Source organism: Nipponia nippon, unplaced genomic scaffold (assembly GCF_047370975.1).
Source record: "Nipponia nippon isolate SJK-2023a ecotype South Korea unplaced genomic scaffold, ASM4737097v1 scaffold_5, whole genome shotgun sequence".
In the NCBI taxonomy this organism is placed as follows: Eukaryota; Metazoa; Chordata; class Aves; order Pelecaniformes; family Threskiornithidae; genus Nipponia; species Nipponia nippon.
In genome coordinates, this window is record NW_028262369.1 from 11128178 (window position 1) to 11148142 (window position 19965).

The following is a 19965-nucleotide window of genomic DNA, read 5'->3' on the forward strand; positions in this document are numbered from 1 at the left end:
GAGATGAAATATTCAACAGACCTTGCCTTTTAAAGGCACTACGGCTCTATGCGTGTATTCAGTTTGCACTATTGAATTCTATGATTTATTCTCCTCCAGCATCTACTGTTGTGTTATTGCTGTTGTATGATCCTATACCAGTTATGCTCTGACTCTTCCTTAATGATTCTTGTGTCTTTTCTGTGTTTGTCTGAACCTGCTAGTTTTCCTTTGTGTTTAGGGTTCATAGTTAGCCATGTTTCTCTGCTGGACTTGCTTGGTAGTACGCTTTCCTTTTTTTGTGTGAGTTGCTGATTGTAGTAGCTTTCCATTTTACTATAGTATTCAAGACCATTGTGATGCTTTTCTACATAACAGGTATGTGTGCTGTATGTGGGACTCCTGAAAGTATTTTGCTTGAGGGCATGTGGCTGAAAGAACCTTTTCGAAAATGCAAACTTCAGACACTTGATAGTTAAATAACCTATATAGAATTTGAAATGCTGAGGTTGTATGTATATATGTTGGTTTTTTGTTGTTTTTTGTTTTTTTGTTTGTTTGTTTTCTTTTAGACTTTGACTTCAGTGTGCCAGGGTCAATGAAACTTCACAATCTTATATCTAAACTGAAGAAATGGATCAAAATTCTGGAGGCAAAAACTAAACAGCTTCCAAAGTTCTTCCTCATAGAGGAGAAGTGCCGCTTTCTAAGTAATTTTTCAGCTCAAACTGCAGAAGTAGAGATACCTGGAGAATTCCTTATGCCAAAGCCAACACATTATTACATCAAGATAGCAAGGTAACCTAAAAATACCCTTTGGTAGTTGTAATTCTGAAAGCGGAGAAGAAAATGAAAACCTCCTCCACCTGTCCACTCTGCAGAAGTAGATGTTATGTACATTTCATATATTTAAATGACATATATAGAGTCATACTTTGGTATAACACCTTTATTTTTTTATTGTATCCTCCTTCGGTAATTTTACATTGCCTCACTAAGCAACTGTACTGTTATATGAAGAGTATATTTTGTTTTCTTTTACGCTGATATAAGTTGAGATCGGTTCTTCTGTTGTAGTCAATAGAGGTACTGTTCTTCAAAATAATGATAAAGGTCTGATCTAATGATTAATTTTGCTTAAGAACTGTATTTTCTTAAAAACAAACAAACAAAATCAAACAGGAGAGCTTTTTGACTACAAAATAGAAACCATGGACTAGCTGGATAATAGAATTGTACCTTGTAATATAGCTGCACTGCCTTATTTCTTTGCTGGTTTTTGGTGGGTTTTGGTGGGGTTTTTTTTGTTTTTTGTTTTTTTTTTTTGTAAATCCTGATTTAATATCAGAGGAGATTAGCTCAGGTGCTTTAATACCCTTTCTTCCTGATAGGTTTATGCCCAGAGTGGAGATAGTTCAGAAACACAATACTGCAGCTAGAAGACTCTATATCCGAGGCCATAATGGAAAGATTTACCCATATCTGGTAATGAATGATGCTTGCTTGACAGAGTCTCGTAGAGAAGAGCGGGTATTACAACTTCTTCGCCTTTTGAACCCCTGCTTAGAGAAAAGGAAGGAAACCACAAAAAGACATTTGTTTTTTACAGGTACTGAAAAGAGAGATTTTATATTATTTTTAAATATGTGTTACACTCAAAGATTATAATTGCTAAAGTTTTGACAGCTACTGATCACTGATACTGAAGTTTTTGAATATTCAGAAGGTAAATTGACATCTGTCTAGGTGATTAGTCTTTTCTGGCATTATAGCACCCCTCTGAAGAAGTAAGGTTGATTGCATGTGATCTAGGGTGTTTTTAGAAGAGCTTACATGCATCATTTATGGTATAAAATTCAGTTGTGAATAACATACATAAGGCAGAGGCATGACAGTTGGCTCTGTTGATATAGAAATGGATACATGTACTTCAGAACAAGCATTTAGAGACAGTTGGGGAGGGACAGAACAAAACTTTTTCTCTCCAAGTTGCAATATATGAATATATTGAATTTTTTACCTCTTCCACATAACATGGAAGAAGAAATATTTTTTTTTTTTTTTTTAGAGCTTTGAATTTGATATATAGTTTCTGAATTCTCTGATATGAGAACATATCTTTGCAATTTTTGAAGTAACTTTATATAACCATGGTGATGTTTACTTTCAGGAATATATACTGACTGGTTAGTTGTTGCCAAATAGAATCCATTCATAATCTAGCTATTGGATGCAGGACTTGTGTTGAACGTACTTCTAGGATTCTATAAAAGGTTACTTGGTTTGGAGAGTGCACTTTGTCAACAGCAGCACCTAGCAATGCTTAAACATTACAGAACTAACAAACATAATGGAAGGGAGGCCTTAATGAGGAGAGTTAAGGGGGGTTCCAGTATAATTTATGTGTATAAATTGCCAAAATACTCACTTAATAAAAAGGTCACATATTTAGGCATTTCAAAACAGAAACAGTGAATGAAGGCTGAACACACAGTCTTAATTCTTTCTCTTTCCTTGTGCATCTTGGCTTTTTCATGTGTTGATTATAAGTAATTCATTCATGGAATGAGAAACAGAGAATATCAGTCTCTCCTGGCAACATATTTGATCTGCTTGTGATTCAGATACTAATGTAAATGCTTTAAAATAGTTAAACTCTTACGTTTTCCAGATACTAAGGCTGTTGGCAAGTTCCAGCTTACAGCTGTGTAGTTACTTCATATTAATGTTAAATACTTTTCGTTTCAGAAGGTCAATGCATCACTTACTAACGTCATATAAATGAGTTCTGTACATTGCATTAGTCAGTTCTAATAATCCTTGGTTGGTGAGCAGGAAATATATTCTGGATAAGGCAAACTTTAATCAAAGACACTAAGACAAAGCTGCTACTTTGCTGTTGTCCTTTTAAAAAGTGCTGATATCTGATTTTTAAAAAGCGTGGTCTTATCAGTCCTCCTTTTTGGGCTAATAGAATCTGTTGACATGAAGCTGCTATCATGAACTCAGGGTAGCCAGATGATGCAAGTTGCACTTAGAGAGCTAGGAATGCATATTTGAGTTCTAACTTTAAAAAGACCAAAATGTACAAGCCAAAGAATTTGATATAACAAAGGGTAAATATAGTATCTCTACATATGTGAAGACAATTTGCATCACTCTGAGGCCAACATAACGGAAATGCAGTAGATAAAGCCTTGAAAGAGATGATAAACAAGGCCACTGACACAGAAATACATCCTCTGTATAACATGATTAGTAAAGTAACATGTTTTCCTTCAAAGAGCTGTTTTTAAACTATAGTGGTTTTGGAAATAATTCTGTACCTTCTGGTTTGATGCTATTTGAAAAAACCTAAAGAATATTCATTTCTCTGCTGCCAGAGATTAATGGAAGCAGACCAGAAGAAATAGATCATTAACACCCCTTCTGCGGAATGCATTTTCTTCTTTAAGACTGAAGAAATTACATCAAACAATTTAAATGCATTTAAATAACTTTTCCCTATATTTCTGAGGTTAATTATTATAGTGTCTGAGGGAAATAATGAGGGAACAGTTTTGGTGGTAACTGGAGGTTGCTGTCAGACAGTACAAACAGTGTCACTGGAAAAGCTAGCTATGGAAGAGGCCTTGTCTTTCTTGATGTAGGTGGGGATACACATAAGACTCAGTAGGATGATACATCTGTTGAGCACCATGAAACTGCAAATAGGGTTTTTGCAAGTTTACTGTTCATCAAGGAAAAGCTCAGTGGCTTAAGTTTTCTTGTTATTGCATATTTTGCTGCGTCTTCCCTATGTTATTTTCAAATAGCGTCATTTAAACACCTATTCCTCAACTATGTTCAGATTTTTTTCCTCCAGTTTTTCTGAATCTCTTTAAATGCCCTATTGAGTTTAGTAGTTTTGTTCTTCAGAGTAATTTTTATTGACATAATGCCAGTGTCATGTAATCAGATATTATGAACCCATTTGCATCTGAAAAAAGTATTACCCTCTTTTCTGCAAGTAAAGTATGAAAAATAACGAGTGCTCAATTTGTTTTGCTAATATAGTTGATGTTTCTGTTAAGATAAAATCTGCTATCATACTTTCTTTTTAACTGAGCTTGTGAATTAGTTATCAGTGTAGTAATAAAAATTTTCTCTTGATACACTTCAGTTGGTTATCACAGTCGTTTTAAGGGCTGATACTTGCATGCTTATTCTTCTCTTAGTATTTGGGTTATGGATTAACTGTTTCATTTTTGTTTTGCTTTCTCTGCCCCCCGCCCCCATCCTCTCTCACCCTTCTCCTAGTCCCCCGTGTTGTAGCCGTTTCTCCACAGATGCGTTTGGTTGAAGACAATCCATCTTCTCTTTCCCTGGTGGAGATCTACAAGCAGCGCTGTGCCAAGAAAGGCATTGAGCATGACAACCCTATTTCTCGTTACTATGACAGACTGGCAACGGTCCAAGCACGGGGGACCCAAGCTAGCCATCAGGTATTAGAATATATAATGAATTTTAATCAAGGGCTTTTCTTGAGGACTCTACTGTGTCTAATCCCCCCCCCCCCCCGCCCCGACTCTTCACCTCTCATTAGATGTGAAACAGATATATTTTGCAGAGGTGGTGTTTTGATTTTGAGGGTTTATTTTGTTTTTGCTTAATGTATTCTTGGGAGCTCTTATATGTCTTTGGTATTTTAGATTATCTTGGAAAGCTTCAAAAAAGCTGTATTGGTTTTACTCTAGGTTGTTTTGGGTAACTGCACCTGAAAACAGACAAGGTGTTGATTGCTTTTTGGCCCTTTTGTATAGTGCTTTGAAACGAATTAATTGATAGCATGGGAAGCGGCATTCCTAATTTACATAAGCAGTTACAGCATGGTATGTGATGCAGCCTTCCCCATGTTCTTCTAATGTATCTCCTAAAATTGCCAGTGGATTAATTTCATCTAATTCGAATAGATACAGTTGAGTTTCTCACCCTAATAAATGATAGTACTCAGAAAGAACAAAGCTCCCTCTCTCTGTAACCTCCATCAAAAATCCAATTTTGATAAATAAGATTATTTTATGTTTCTTATCTTAAGGTTAATGCAAATTCTTAAGTAAAATGCCAGTCCCATTTCAAATATAGCTATTAGAAAATCAACGGTATACATGTATCACAGACATAATTTAGAGAAACTATCTTTTCAGGCTTTCTTTGTTACAAAATAAAATGAAGTGTTACGTAACATCTGTTTCTATTTTGGGAATTTTTCCTTCAGGTTATGAAACTCTTTAACAGCCATTTAATTGGAGTCAGTATGACTATCATGCTTTCTGGTGTAATAGAACAGATCCTAACTTTATTTCTTTTTCTAATTAATTAGGCTAGTATATGCTACAGTAATTAAATATTTTTGGTAGCTTGCAAATGTTTACATCTAGGGAAAAAACCATTGCACAGTGTTCACTTACAAAAGCAGTTGAATACAGCTCTCGGCTTTTATCTTTTTGTATTTTTGAGGTAATTTTGCTGTAATAATACATGTTACAAATTACTTTACCCAGGGTCTTTCCCTATCTTGTGTAATAAAAATCCTTTACCTTTTACCCTGTATATGAAGAACTCATGCAGAGAGTCATCTTTAGGTTGTGTGCTTTGTGGGTCCTATGTATAATTTCAAATCTTGCAATTGTGCTTAAAATGAAGGATTTTATTTTGTTGCTGCAAAATGCATATGCAGCTTGCACTGAAGCTAGAAAATAGTGAAGTATGTATGTTCTGTTAGTTTCCCATAAGGAAGTGCAGCATCGTGAGCTGAATGTCTCTTTAGCTCACTTCTGATTTTCTTGCAGGTCTTGAATAGAAGATACTTCACATCAGGTTATGTAACTGCAATCTCAGGTTTTCTGACATGCCTGGTTGCAGTCCTCATGCTTATATAGTTTTATTAAAAATTTAGTCTTTTCAGATAAAGAATATTTTCTTGCTGTGCAGAGGATGGGCTAACAAAATATTATGTGTGTTTTGACAAAGAAGTCAGGAAACGGTGTTGGATTGAAAGCATCCAAGTTCAGGATGTTTTTCCTAAAATGGGATACAGCAGTGGAGAGAAGTTTGATAGTTGCTTTTGGCATATGTTGGTTGCTAAGAAGTGTATTAAAAATGATCTCTTTCAACTAATATTTTTCATATGTAGGTTCTCAGAGATATACTTAAAGAAGTACAGAGTAACATGGTGCCACGCAGTATGCTTAAGGAGTGGGCTTTACATACGTTCCCCAATGCTACGGATTACTGGACATTTCGAAAGATGTTCACTATTCAGTTAGCCTTAATTGGCTTTGCAGAATTCATCTTTCATTTAAATAGACTCAACCCCGAAATGCTGCAGATTGCCCAGGTATGCTTTAGTTTGTTCTAGATGCATGCTGTCATCTTTCATCAAATGGAAATTTGGACTATACTTTTGAAATGAGTCAAAACGGTAATTCAACATATATAATTAACAGTGTATTTCAGTAGGCTTTTCATTTATATGTGATTGCACATCATGTAGATAGTAATTTAAACTGCAGTTCCTGTGGACATCAACTCTACCTTCTGTGGTGAGAATTTAGAACTTTGTCTGTAACATTGTTCTTAGATATTGGAACTGTTCGTGTAAATGACTGATAAGTCTTTCTTTTTAGTCCGCCTTCAAATATATTGCTTTGAATATATCTCTATGTCAAACAGATTTATAAAAAGAAATTTAGAGCTTCATTTTCTTAAAGGGGAATACCCTTTTTCAAATATTATTCTCTTTTCAGCATTGCCATCATGTCAAGCTACAACTCCTATTAATAGTGATTTTTCTGTTTTAACCCAACATTTAAAATGAGGCTTGCTACCTTAGTAGAGCAAAGGTGGTATATCTTAAAGTCTTAATGCCATTTTAATGCATGGAAGGCTATACTCTGTATAGCAATTAAGATTCTTTAATCCCTCTAGATAAGCATTCTGATGCTTACCCAGAGTGAACAATGCATAGAGAATGCTTACCGAGAGGTGGGATGCATAGAGAACAGAGATCTGTCTATCTGTATGACTCCTATAGACCATGCTACAGAAGAATCTATTCCTTAAGTTTGATATTACAATAATGTGTATTTAGTAAGGGGTTTTGGACACACATTTTGAGAGAAATACATACCTGACTTTGTGCATGCCTTTAATTTTAACTTCTTTTTCTCAAAAACTGTTTGACTGAAAGAGTGAAAAGCTACTGGAGTATTATTTGTACTCTGAGTATTAACAGTAAACAAAAATCCAACTTCTTTTGGTTTTATCAATGAAAAACTGTTCCTTTAACTGCTTTTGTCCATCTTGCTTTTAAATCCAGGACACCGGCAAGCTAAATGTAGCTTACTTTCGCTTTGACATTAATGATGCTACTGGAGATTTGGATGCCAATCGTCCAGTTCCATTCCGGCTAACACCAAACATTTCTGAATTTCTTACCACCATTGGGGTGTCTGGTCCACTGACTGCATCTATGATTGCAGTAGCTCGCTGCTTTGCACAGCCAAACTTTAAGGTTTGTATAGCTTTTGAAAGGTTGATGTTGTATTTGGCAATTTTTAAACTAAACAGCACTTTCTTGGTTAAGGTAGAAACTGAACAGTCCTTTATTTGTTTTTAAATCTTACCCTAAGGTCATCACAAAGGCCAGCTGAAATGTTTGCAATTTGCCTTTTTGGAAGGAATAGGAGGAAGATAGGTGTAATTCTATCCTTAATTTAATTTTTTGTCCAGACACGTTAATTCAGGCTGATTGTTTCAGTGCTCTAGCCTCATAAATCTTTACAAATTCTGGCTGTGGTAAATAGTAAAATGACAAATGCAACATCATTTAGAATCTTCATAATAATCTGTGAATAGAAATGTGTCTTGGCCCTTTCTTAGTGGAACAGAATGCTAAAGATATACTATTACTTTGATGGATTCTAGCTCTTAGCAGGGTGTAGTTTTCTAAAGAAATTGTCTAACTTCTTTTTAAATTCTAATGCTTTCCAAAAATGAGGCATCTTGCACTTAGGCAAGCAATTTGCACCAGGAAGACATTGCACAGAACGTACTGTAGCTATGGTGTGAGCTAGTTACTTTTTAAAAGATGGAAAATATCCTCAAGTGATTTTTTTCTTTATCTGTAGTACAGAAAGCTGTGTTAGAATATTTTTTTAATAATTCATCATCTTACCTTACAAAGCAATGTCTATATGTGCAAATGAATTTGCAGACTTACCCTGTAATTTCAACATCTGAATGATGTATGCCCAGTTAGACTTGCCACATCGATTTGGTGCGGCCTCACCTTGAGTACTGTGTGCAGTTTTGGGCGCCTCAATATAAGAAGGACATCAAACTATGAGAGTGTGTGCAGAGGAGGGCAACCAAGATAGTGAAAGGTCCTGAGGGCAAGACTCAGGAGAAGTGGCTGAGGTCACTTAGTTTGTTCAGCTTAGGGAAAAGAAGGCTGAGGTGTGATGTCATCGCAGTTCACAACTTCCTCAAAGGGGGCAGCGGAGGGAGAGGTGCTGATCTCTCTCGTGACCAGCGATTGGACACGAGAAAATGGAATGAAGCTGTGTCAGGGGAAGTTCAGACTGGACATTATGAAAAGGTTCTTCACTGAGAGGGTGGTCGGTCACTGGAACAGGCTCCCCAGGGAAGTCGTCACGGCACCAAGCCTGTCAGAGTTCAAGGAGCATCTGGACAACACTCTTAGTCATATGGTTTAGTTTTAGGTAGTCCTGTGAGGAGCAAGGAGTTGGACTTGATGGTCCTTATTGGGTCCCTTCCAACATGATGTATTCTGTGATTCTAGAATTTCTTGAAGATCAGACCACAGGTGCCCATTTATTCTTTTTGGAGCAATGGGTGCCCAGTTCAGTTCAGGCATGTGGCAATTACAGCTTTAGATTATCTGTCTTTTGGACTTCAGAGGAATGCTTTTAGCATTTTCTGCATTTATCTTCTTTACAAAAGTCCATGAAATATATTTAATCTGTGTTTGTATATGTTGGCCTAATACCTATGGGTACTGTAAAATGTTTTATTTGTTATGTGCAAACAGTGAATTTGACTCAGACTGGATACCTAAAAGCTTGTTTTAGAAGCTCAAGACAGTTGGAGTTGGCAGATTAATGTTAGTAACTCAACTCAGTGATGAGAAAAAACAGGAAACTATTTGTTGCAGGCATTTTTTTTTTTTTATCCAAGTATAGAACTGGCCTATATATACGTAAGTATATACATATATATAAAAAATATACATATGTATGTATGTTGCAGTCAGCATTCTTTCCTTGTTTGGCAGAAAACAGTATTCCCTGAAAGCGTAATCATTGTGCAAAAAAACCCCAGCTTTGCAAAGCATTCTTGATCTTTGCACGAGACTTCTGTGTATGTATGCATGTGTGTGGGAAAAGTCATAAATTTAGTGGAGTCATTTAAAAATAGAATATACATGACTGTTTGTGTTTGAAGATTTTAATATATGTTGTAGTTTATGTGATTTTTCCTTTCTGTAGGAGTCATTGTATTGTGTTTTCATAATGAAAGCTTTTTATGAAAAGAAACACCTTGAGAGGAAATAGTAAAGACAGCTGGAAGCCACACTCATCTTGAAAAGACTGAGATTGCAGTGTGGGACCAAAAGTGTCAAAATGCTGTTGACTAAAATCTAATAACAATTCTATAATCCCTGATGGTTCTTTGGATTAAATATAATAGTCTGATTTTTCTCCTTCATATAGGTTGATGGCATCCTAAAAACTGTGCTACGGGATGAAATAATTGCATGGCACAAAAAAACACAAGAGGATACTTCCTCTCCACTCTCAGCAGCTGGGCAACCCGAAAATATGGATAGCCAGCAGCTGGTTTCACTAGTTCAAAAAGCTGTTACTGCTATCATGACTCGACTTCATAATCTTGCTCAGTTTGAAGGAGGAGAAAGCAAAGTCAACACTCTGGTAGCAGCTGCAAATAGCTTGGATAATCTCTGTCGTATGGATCCTGCCTGGCACCCCTGGCTGTAACTTGAAATTTTCAATAGCTTTTTTTGCTGCTGTTTGTGGTGTGAGCCATATACTGTGTTAAGAAAATGTGAAAAAAGCTGTCCAGACCATGGCTTACCTGTCACTGCATTTTGTCAGTCTTCATTTTAATCGTGTTTACATTAATACGACAATTTACTGTTTTTAATTTCATGAGGGGACGTTTCCTCCTGTTTGAGAAAGGTTGTTGAATATGCAACAACAGCTTTCACGAGTAGCTTAAAATGAAGAGAGGAAACTTAAATAATGTACAGAAAAATCTTATCTTATTTTATGATGTGGACTATAAAATTAGCACTGTCAGACTTAGGGTCTGCCATTCCTAATAACCTGCAGTATATAAATTTTTTATACAATAGTAATTATCAAAAAAAAAGACAGTATTCCCAGTTACTGAATTTTACTTTGTGGAATTTTACTGAATCACTGTCCCTTCATTATACCAATTTGAAAGCACCAATAAATACTCTTCCTTTAAGTTTGCTTCAAATTTACATGAGCAAAGTTGGTTTGTACAGAGAATTTTGTACCAGATGTATAGAGGCGACTTTTTGTTAGGCACTGAGAAAATGATGATCAAATTGTGCTAGCTTTTCTTGGAGCACAAGCTATGTACAGTAAAAGTGTAAACCATTTAGAGTATTTGGTTTAGTTGTGGACAGTGTTTGGGGGAGGGCAAGTATATAAAAAGGATGGAAAAAGTCATCCTTTGATACATATGTTTGGCTATAATAGATTAAAAAAAGTAAAATCTTATAAAGTTCTCTTTTTTTTAATGTTTAGAATTACAATAGCTTCTTTAGAATGAGTCTGTTTCTTTGTAATTTAAGAAAAGATCAGTTTAATGTTTCACTTGTCTTTCTGTTATGTTAGCATTTTTATAAAACTTCAGTGTTGAGAATGTTAAATTTGTACAGAGTGATTTTTTCAAAATAAATATTTTGTAAAACTCTCTGTGGTATTTATTTTATTTAGAATATTTTTAATATTATATAGAAAGAGCCCAAATAATTTTAATATTATATAGAAGAGCCCAAAGCGGGTGTAATCTTTAATAAACGAAAACAGCCTGTATGTTAAAGGGTGATGACTGTATTAATGAGACATGGATGTGATGTTCTCATGTGTGGTGTTGAATTTCTTTACAGAAGAGCTGCAAATAGGAACTATGTATATGACAAGAATTCCTTCATTCAATGTACAGTCTTTCTTCCTAGCCAGTCAATTAATGTGTTAACAGTCTGTTTTCTAAAAGTCTTCCTTTAAACAGAAGAGTCTGTTTCATGTCTACAAGAAATTCAGCTTTTAGTAATTGCTCAGAGGTCAAGATTATTTCTGCAGATGGACTCTATTAGGGGATTTCTGCTACTCCCACAGAAACAAAGATGGTCTTGATTGCTAGAGCAAAGGATGGGTCTGTCTTTTTTCTTTAATTATTATTATAAGCAGTCAACAGGTTCTCTACAGATTTCAGGATAACATAATTGAAGTTAATCACCACCATTCAGTAGTGTACTGTCTGTGAGACAAGGGGAATTTCTAAAAGCCAATCTGATGAATTTTCCTGGGTGGGCGAGCTCACCTGCAAGCTAATAGATGAACAACATCTAACTCATTGGTTACCTGCAGATCGAGGCTTGCTGTAGTCAAGTCATTATTTAAAAACAAAGTAACATGTGCTTTCCATAGGTTTTTTATAGAGTTGCAAAAAGACCTGTTCCTTTCATCTTTGCAGCCGTTAGCAGAACCAGTCAATTGATATGGACTTGAACATCAGTGTTACACAGGGGTACATGTCCCTCTCTGCTGTTCATCTTATATGACAGTTCTGCTAACACCGTAAGCAGCACTGAACCTGGGGCAGAGAGAAGCGAGGCTGATGGACAGAAAGTGCTATGTGTGTATGTATATACAAGTGTATATATAAATACACGCACAGACAGAGTTTGCATCCATGACTGTAATATGAACTCAAAATTGTTAAGCTGATTAATTTAAACCCATTTGAAGGCTAAGTGTTAAATAGGTTTTTACTGTATGTTTGGCTGGGAGGCATCACTTTGTTGTGTCAAACAGACTTCATGTATCAGTTATTTGCTCAGTCTTAATTGCCTTTCAGGTGGGATATTCCAGTGTTGTACTGAGCATGAAGCCTTTGGTGGTTAGTACAGAATATTTTGCTATATGTTTGCATAAATGTTACAGTACGTGCCAATGAAACATAGTATATAGGATAATGTATAGTTCTGCTAGGTTAATTTATGAATTTGCACCTATTCATTACTTTTTGACTAGTAACAAGCTCATCTAGTATTAGAAATGAAGATACCTTGCACTCCAACTTAAATGCATTTTTTTGCCCTTGGGATATAACTATAATATAGCAGGAAAAATAAAATGCAATTTTGAAAATGGAAATTAAGATATTATTGACTTGTAAATGAAAAGGAAAGATTTACCCTTAGCTCTTGTAAATGAAATTAAATGTACAATAATGAATTTATAGAAAAATGTTTTATTTTTTGAGAAAAAGCCTGGAAAATAAATGAATGTTCCATTTTTGTTCTAAAAAACAACGCAACATTAAGGAACAGTGATAAATTTAGCTTATTCTGTGCAGGAGTTGTAATAATCTAATCCTAGAAGTTTTGGGATAAAAAGCAAATTGGAAATACTTGTTTGCTAGCTTAAATTGCAACTGCAGTAATGCATTATATGTTTCTCTGAAATTATTTCACTTAGAGGTTTTCCCATGCAAGTTTCTTTTCAATTCTTTCCTAGGCGAGATGATCCAGAGCTTTTCCCAGCTGAATCATTACTGCCTTTTCCAGTAGTTGGCTTGAGGACCTTAGCAAGAGCAAAGCGACTCTCATCAAGCAAGTCATGACTTTCCTAGGTGTCTGCCTACTTCTTCCCCGGGTCCAGAAGAGTCAGTAGCAGATAAGGTCCAGCAGAAACAGGTGGTAAGCATCCAGCCCTCAAGAGTTTAAAAAAGAGTGATAACCAACTGGTTGACCCTGAACCATAGCCACGTGATGACAGGTAAAGCAGGTCAGTTTGTGGACTTGAGATGTAGGCATTTACATCAAGGGCATAAAGCCTTTCTGCTTAACATAGTTCTTACATGGATCAAAGGATTTGCTGTGGGATTCGGCTGGGAAGAAGAGTTCATTACTTCTCACCAGATACTTTTTGTTCTAGATTATGGCTCTGTTTCCTTGTATGATGAATAAAGCGTGGCCCCTTTATTCCCATACTTGGTTTGCATGCTCCTTATATATTGAAGAGAGGATGATAGATTGAGTCATGCTGTATGCCAGTATATACAAGTGGAAGCTCAAATACATGAGTGGTAAGGACTATATCAGGATTTGGAAAACAAACATTTTTTTTTTGGCAAGGAATTGCTTCCTTATCAAAATCATGTTGGCAAGAAGAATCTGAACTTTCTTCTTATAGAACATAACACTTCCCGCATGTGTCACAACATACTCTATATGCAGTCATTCACAACTAAGCTTGGTGCTTTCATGACTTGAAGGGAATTGTTGGCTTCCTTTTATTGACGATTGTAACATTTGTAGCTGTGAAATACAGCACATGCTGCATGAGGAGCTGCAGTATTTTTTCCTTAATCATTTGCATGTCTTAGATATGTCTGATTCTGAGAGATGACAACATTCCTTGAAAGGAAATAATCAGATAATTCAGCCACTTTTCTATTCATGATGGAAATCATAATGGAAAAATGAGTGTAAGTTAAAAGAGACAAACTTTGTTCTTCTTAGATTTGTGACATCTCTCTTATTTATTCAACTATACCTCTAAAAGAAAACTTGGGGTGTGGGGGAGCAGCCCTAATAGGGAAAAGAGAGTTATTTTAGTGAGGTCCCTGATGGTGTTAATGAATATGTGCTGTGGATTTACCTTGTTTTGTGAGAAGGCTTACACAGTCTTAACCCAGAGTTTTACCACTGGCTCCAAGCAGGTAAATCCTGAAAGCTTTCAGTTATACATGTGCATTCTTCAGAGTCTGGAGGAGATCTTCTGACATATCTTGTATGATCAGCAACTGTCCACTAGCAGGTAAGTGGTTTGTCATAGTACAGTATATGAAGTTCCTGATTATCTTCAAGAACACATGGCATGTATCTTAGCTTCATTTAATTATTATGATTGTAGATAACAGTTCCCTCGGTCTCATTAGTTCAGATATATGCTCAATATACATCTTGCTGAGCAGATACTTGAAAGTGAAATATGTTAATTGTCAATTCACTCTAAGTGTTCCCTTTAAGGTTTTTTTCCCTCAGATTAGCTGTTACACAAAAAAAGCCCATATTATTACTCTGTAAAATCAAATGCTTGAGAATTCAGAGAGATCAAATTTAAAATTGTCTCTGAAATTGTGTGCATGGACATTATGCCAGTCTTAAAATTCCTCCTGTTGTGGTTTTTTTGTTTGTTTGTTTGTTTTGTTTTGTTTTGTTTGTTTTTTTTCTTCCCCCTGTAGACTCCTGGACAGATTTGGCAAGATCTTCATGGGGGGTAACTAGTGACAAGTCCTTGACACCAAAGTTGTGCCAGCCATATTTTAAGTCTGTATGAAATGTATAGAGATACACGTCGGTAGACTTCTGCACACATACCCATGTTGGTGTGAAGTGGGCTTTATGGCAGGTCACTCAAGTGACAGAAATATTAGTAACTAAGAAGCAGATTTGGCATGAAAAATGGTAGTCAAAAAAGTGAGTGGTGGATTTTACATGGAGAATAAGTAGTTTTCACGTTTCTCCAATGATACTGTATTCTTTCAGTCTCCTGATTTTTGTAGTCTTGTTTGGCTCTGTCTTTATTAGACGATGCTGCTGCAATTTAACCATTTATTATTACAGTCTGCTCTCGAAGTAGGTTATCAGAATTCATTTGCTGAAGTGAATTCTGCTCCAAAACAAAATTATTTAACATTAGTTGGGTGTTTGAGTCCACCCTCTGAAACTGGTATGCCTCTTTCCTCTCCTGTAATTGGGCTGTCCGTGAATTGTCAGATACAAAGAGAGCGAGCGAGAGATTAGTTATTATTGGAAGAAGATGACTCAAAGCATTTCAGCAGCAGACAATGAAAGCTCTGTTTCGTAATGGCAACAGAATAAAGTTGCTTTTAAGGCGCTGATCTGTTTCAAATATGATGTATGAAATGTTCTTTTGTGGTGTAGAAACCTATTCAGGGAGAAGAATTCAAACTCGCAGGAGCTTTTAATCAGCTCAGTGTGGGTGCATTTCACATTTAAGAGGTTCAGGAGAGCACATGTGAAACAAGTGGTGTCTCATATGTGATTTATCATCGTTCACTGGATGTGTCAGGGTCCTCAGCGTCCATGTGTGCAGGCACTCGGGGCTCGCTCTAGGATGTTAGTCAAATGGTAGTGCTACATGGGATTTCTTTTAAAGGAGGACTCAAGGTGCTGAAATGCAGGGGGGAGAAAAAAGTCTGTGAAATTGTTAACTTAGAATTTCATCTCTTGACTGTGGCCTTTTTGTTTGCTCTAAATTAGCATTGCCTTTCCCTGAGAGTTTCAAGAAAAGAGCAGAGTAAATGCTGTTTCTGTGTCAGCCATGTTGCATCCCCTCTCTGCTTTCAAACTTCTCCCTTTGCTGTTATAATCTAATGTTTTACTTTAAAAAATCTTTTATTTCTTTCAGTTACCCCACGGAAAACACCACAGCTGTAAGTGTGCTGGGCGTAAATGCCAGGGTCTGGGTAGCAGGGACTGGAGCCGAGTCCTGTGGGGAGGAGGCTGCAAACTGCCCCCTGCCGGTCCCAGCCGGTTCCAGCCGGTTCGGGAAACTGCAGCCCCTCAGGGAGCACCTGGCGCCGCAGCTCAAGTGTGCCTGAGAGAAAGCGGCAGCCGTGAGGGACCCCAGCTACAGGTGATCCATGCAGAGCAGAGGAGCAGTAAGAAGTGAAGACCTGTGGAGGAGAAGAGAAAGAAGCAAGGAGTGGCTGAAAGGCACCATTACGTGCTGCCCGTGCCCTTACCCACGGGACTGGGAGGCACCGAGTGGAACCCACTGCAAAAATGAGGGAACCGGAGGCTAGGAAGCAGGGGGGAGAGGTGGCAGACTGAAGCTGAGCCTGGCGAAACGGGGAGAAAGGTGCTTCCCTGAGGGTTTCTTTCATTGTTGGTTTTTTTTTTTTCCCCTCAATACCTGAGTCAGTAATTAAAGTTTTATGTTAATTGGCAATAAATTAAATTGAGTGAAATTCCCCCAGTCCAGACTGTTCTGCTGATGACAGTAAGCGGCCTGGCAAATGTTTTTAGCTGTGGTAATTTACTTTGATGGTTGGATCTCGTACAGCCAGGACTTTGAAGACATTGTCATGGAAGCTTGTTAAGGGAGATTTTGGTGCTATAAAAAGCAGTTACTATATATATATTTTTTTTTTCCCTCATTAGGTGATGCTTTTCCCTCTGACTCCACTGAAGCACTGCATATGGCTCTTGGAAAATCTTTCTTGAGTGAGCTGTAAAACTTGACCTGACCTTGTCTAGTCCTGAGGTGCGAACTCTGCAGTCATGGCAAATTTTCAGGTGGTTCGCAACGTTCTGCTATGTCTGCATTTCCAAGGGAGAAGCAATAACTAGTGTGGGTGCTTTCTGTCCTGTATTTTGGCAGCGTAGTCTTTTTTGCATGTACGAAGGCAGAAGCTGTTTATTTCTTGTTGTGTTCAACAGTGCGAACCTCTTTAGCACTTTGTATGAATACATACCTTGCCGCTTAATCGGTGCCGGTTGGATTTCTCAGAAGAAAACTCCTAACTGTCCCAGAAACCAGCTGTCATAACGAAGTGCCAATAAAAGCCCTTTTCCAATCCATCTGATTTTTGTGCTCTGGAACATAATATAGACATTTGTTATATTTAGAAGTGCTATTAGCTTTGGCTTTTAAAATTCATGTGCCCTACACCCTAGTACCAGGCCTCGCTTGCTGCCTGCAGCCTAATTTTATTTTATTTTTTAGGAAAGAATATTTATCCAGGCTCTAAGGTGCTGTCAGAATTTTACCTTAATCAATCAACCACTGCTTTCCCCCAGTCCAGCCTCCATGAACCGTTACAGTACCAGCTATATTAAAGAAGCTTTCTCAGTCTGTTATCTGGGAAAGGACAGAGACCTTTGCAGGCTCTTTCTCTTGGTACCAACACATTAATTATTGTCTCGCTCCACTCCTTGCTGTGGTTTGTAAAAAATTGGCATTAAAGAATCTATTCTGCTTATTTAGCAGAAGAAGAGTTCTCATCAGTAGCAATTCATAAACCACTTTACAGTGGGTCAGTATTGCTTAACCATCCCTTGAAGCAATACAAGTGGCACAGAACTTTTAACTGAGGTCTGGTGGTGTCACTGAAATGTTTTTTCATTGTGTAATAGCTTAGCTGTCCCCATTCCTTTCTGTAATAAAAAAATAGCAGTTATCAAGTAGAGAAAGATGCCATATTAAAATTCTGTAAATTAAGTGCCTGCATTATTGTAAAAGCTATTTTTTAACATCTCAGGCAATAAACTGTATGCTACTTTTTTTTTTTTTTTTTTTTTTTAGCTTGAGCATGCGAAGGGACTACTCTATCTTTGTGAGATTCTGTGGAGGACTGGGGGTCAGGACTTCAGGATTCCTTGTCTAACTCTGCGAGTGATGCATGCTCTCCAGTATGAAGTAAGTGGGGGGGAAAAAAAGATTTGATACTTCTGATACTTTGGGGAGGGGGCAGGGAGGGGGTTGTAAAACGTTTGCTTTGTAGTCCGTGGGTGAAAAATGCTGCTCTCAGTTAAAATAATCTTCTTATCTTTCTTGTTAAGGTACTGCAATCTGGACGATCCAAACTCAATTTTCTTGGGATTAAATGAATTTTGAGACAGTTTTGTGGGACATTGTCTAAAATTCTGTGATCTCCCGTAGCCCTTTTCCCCTCTTCTCGCTTTTACTACACATGCTTGGCAACAGCTAGCACAGGCTAAATGTATGGACATGCACAGGTACATAGGAGATGGCAAGATAACAATAAAAAGTAAGTGGGGTCAGACGAATTTGCCTTGCAGGCTGTATCTGATTTCCAGATGTGTAGCTAGATGCATCCTGTGTGAGATGGCGTTGCTCTTGCTTTAGCCTTGGGAAATTTCTGGGGAGAAAACAGTATTTTTTTAGTATTGCATATAAACTCTTGGTGGAAGTTTTGGGTGGATGTATGTGAGTCTGACTTTCTAGAAAGCAGTTACTGCATATTGCTGGGTGTGGTTTGTAACTGCAGTCGTTTTCTCTGTAGACAAGAATGCATGGAGAAATGTATGAATGATACCTTGGTAAAGGATTTACCTGTTTCTCTGTGCAAATAGCTCATCTTTAGTGCTCTCTTAACTTGAATTTGAATGTTGCCTGGAATCAAGATTCTCCTTTAAGGGACCCCACCTTCCCTTGTGGTGGCACTCTCAATTCAAGCTAGATAATTCTAGGGTGTCAGTTGGCACAGAGCTTCACTCGCACAGAATCCCACAGCCCTGCTTCAGAATTACATGGCATTCAGATGAACTAGATGAGTTATAGAGGAACCAGTCTGACAATAGGTAACTTAAACTATCCCTGCTGCAAAGACGTAGTCTAAATTGCTGAGTGTAGCTATAGATACTGAATGGGAAACATTCAGGACATTATGTACTGCTCATGAGAGGTCCTTAATTGACTGCAGCTGGGCAAGAATTTAATCTTTAACCTGTAAATTAAAGACAGTATAGCACAAGAATTATCGTGCAGACTAGTCCAGTCTTCCATAGCTCTGATAATTCTTTCAGCAAAACCTCTTAATAGGCCTGTCAAAATATGCATTGTGATCTTTTGTATTCTGGAAATGGATCTAAAACCAAAAACTTACTAAACAGAGACCCTAGGGGACTGAAATAGTGGCGACCCTTCCTCTGACCATCTGCTACCTGGTTTTGATCCGGTGATTTTGGAGAAAGAAAGACTCAATCTTCCTGAGCCTTTCACAGCTTTGCAAGAAAATAAGCATTAGTCTGGGGTGAAATGATGACTTGCAAGTCTCCACTTTGGCTGTTTCACTAAGCCAGTATGTTGTGAACGAGGTGACTATTGAAAACACAAAAATGCTTGTTTCATTCTTTTTGTGACAGATGTGATGCTGTAGAGCTGTGGGATGGTTCAGTACAGATAGGAACTCTGTGTTCAGGTCTCAGAACAGGCTATTACTCATGCAGGGCAAGTTATCTAGTAAGTCCAGGTTAGCTTTCATTTGGACATATTTTTTAGGAGTTACGTGTACTATGCGATTCATCAGTTCTTTTCTGTGACCTGAACGAAGTCCTTAAAATGGTGCTTTGCTGTAGTAATAGTTACATACAAGGGCACGCAGCTTCATTTGTTGCACTCTTTTTTGCAAATCCACCTGGAACGAGATCTCAGCTTTGGTAACTGTGTTTTTAATCCCAGACGTGCCTTCTTCATGAAATACATTCATAGATTGATGCAATAGTTGTTCTTTACTGGTGCTGATTTAACGTCAGTTTAACTGAATTTAGTGTCTAAAACCCCACTTCTTAACTGAAAGTTTTATTCTGGAAAACTTCTTGTAATTTTTTAGGCTGTGGCTGAGTAAGACTGAATACTTGGCTAGCCTGTGTTTGTGTAGCTCTTGGTATTTATTGCAGCATGATAAGCAATGCTTGAGAAGACGATTTTCACCAATTTTCAGTCCTGTCTTTGTAAAATAAGAGAACCATAGATTTCAGGGGTTTTGTTAAGAGCAACTTACACGCAATTTACTTAATGACATAACCATTCCAGATTCCAGTTAGACAAAGCACGGATATATTGCCTTTGCAAGAGAAATGTTACC

The 19965-nt window shown here is 37.3% G+C and overlaps 1 protein-coding gene across 6 annotated transcripts in view; it reads left to right on the forward strand.

Annotated features, from left to right (window-relative positions):
• The window catches only part of TRRAP (transformation/transcription domain associated protein), a 103216-nt gene extending 92206 nt beyond the window's left edge, over nt 1-11010 (forward strand). For all 6 annotated transcript variants that reach the window (XM_087731728.1, XM_087731727.1, XM_087731732.1 and 3 more), the window contains 6 exons: nt 552-777; nt 1371-1588; nt 4279-4463; nt 6155-6358; nt 7340-7534; nt 9756-11010. In XM_087731728.1, the coding sequence (XP_087587854.1) occupies nt 552-777; nt 1371-1588; nt 4279-4463; nt 6155-6358; nt 7340-7534; nt 9756-10040 (1313 nt within the window). In that variant the 3' untranslated portion in view covers nt 10041-11010. The remainder of the gene's footprint in view (nt 1-551; nt 778-1370; nt 1589-4278; nt 4464-6154; nt 6359-7339; nt 7535-9755) is intronic.
• Nucleotides 11011-19965: the final 8955 nt, after the last annotated feature.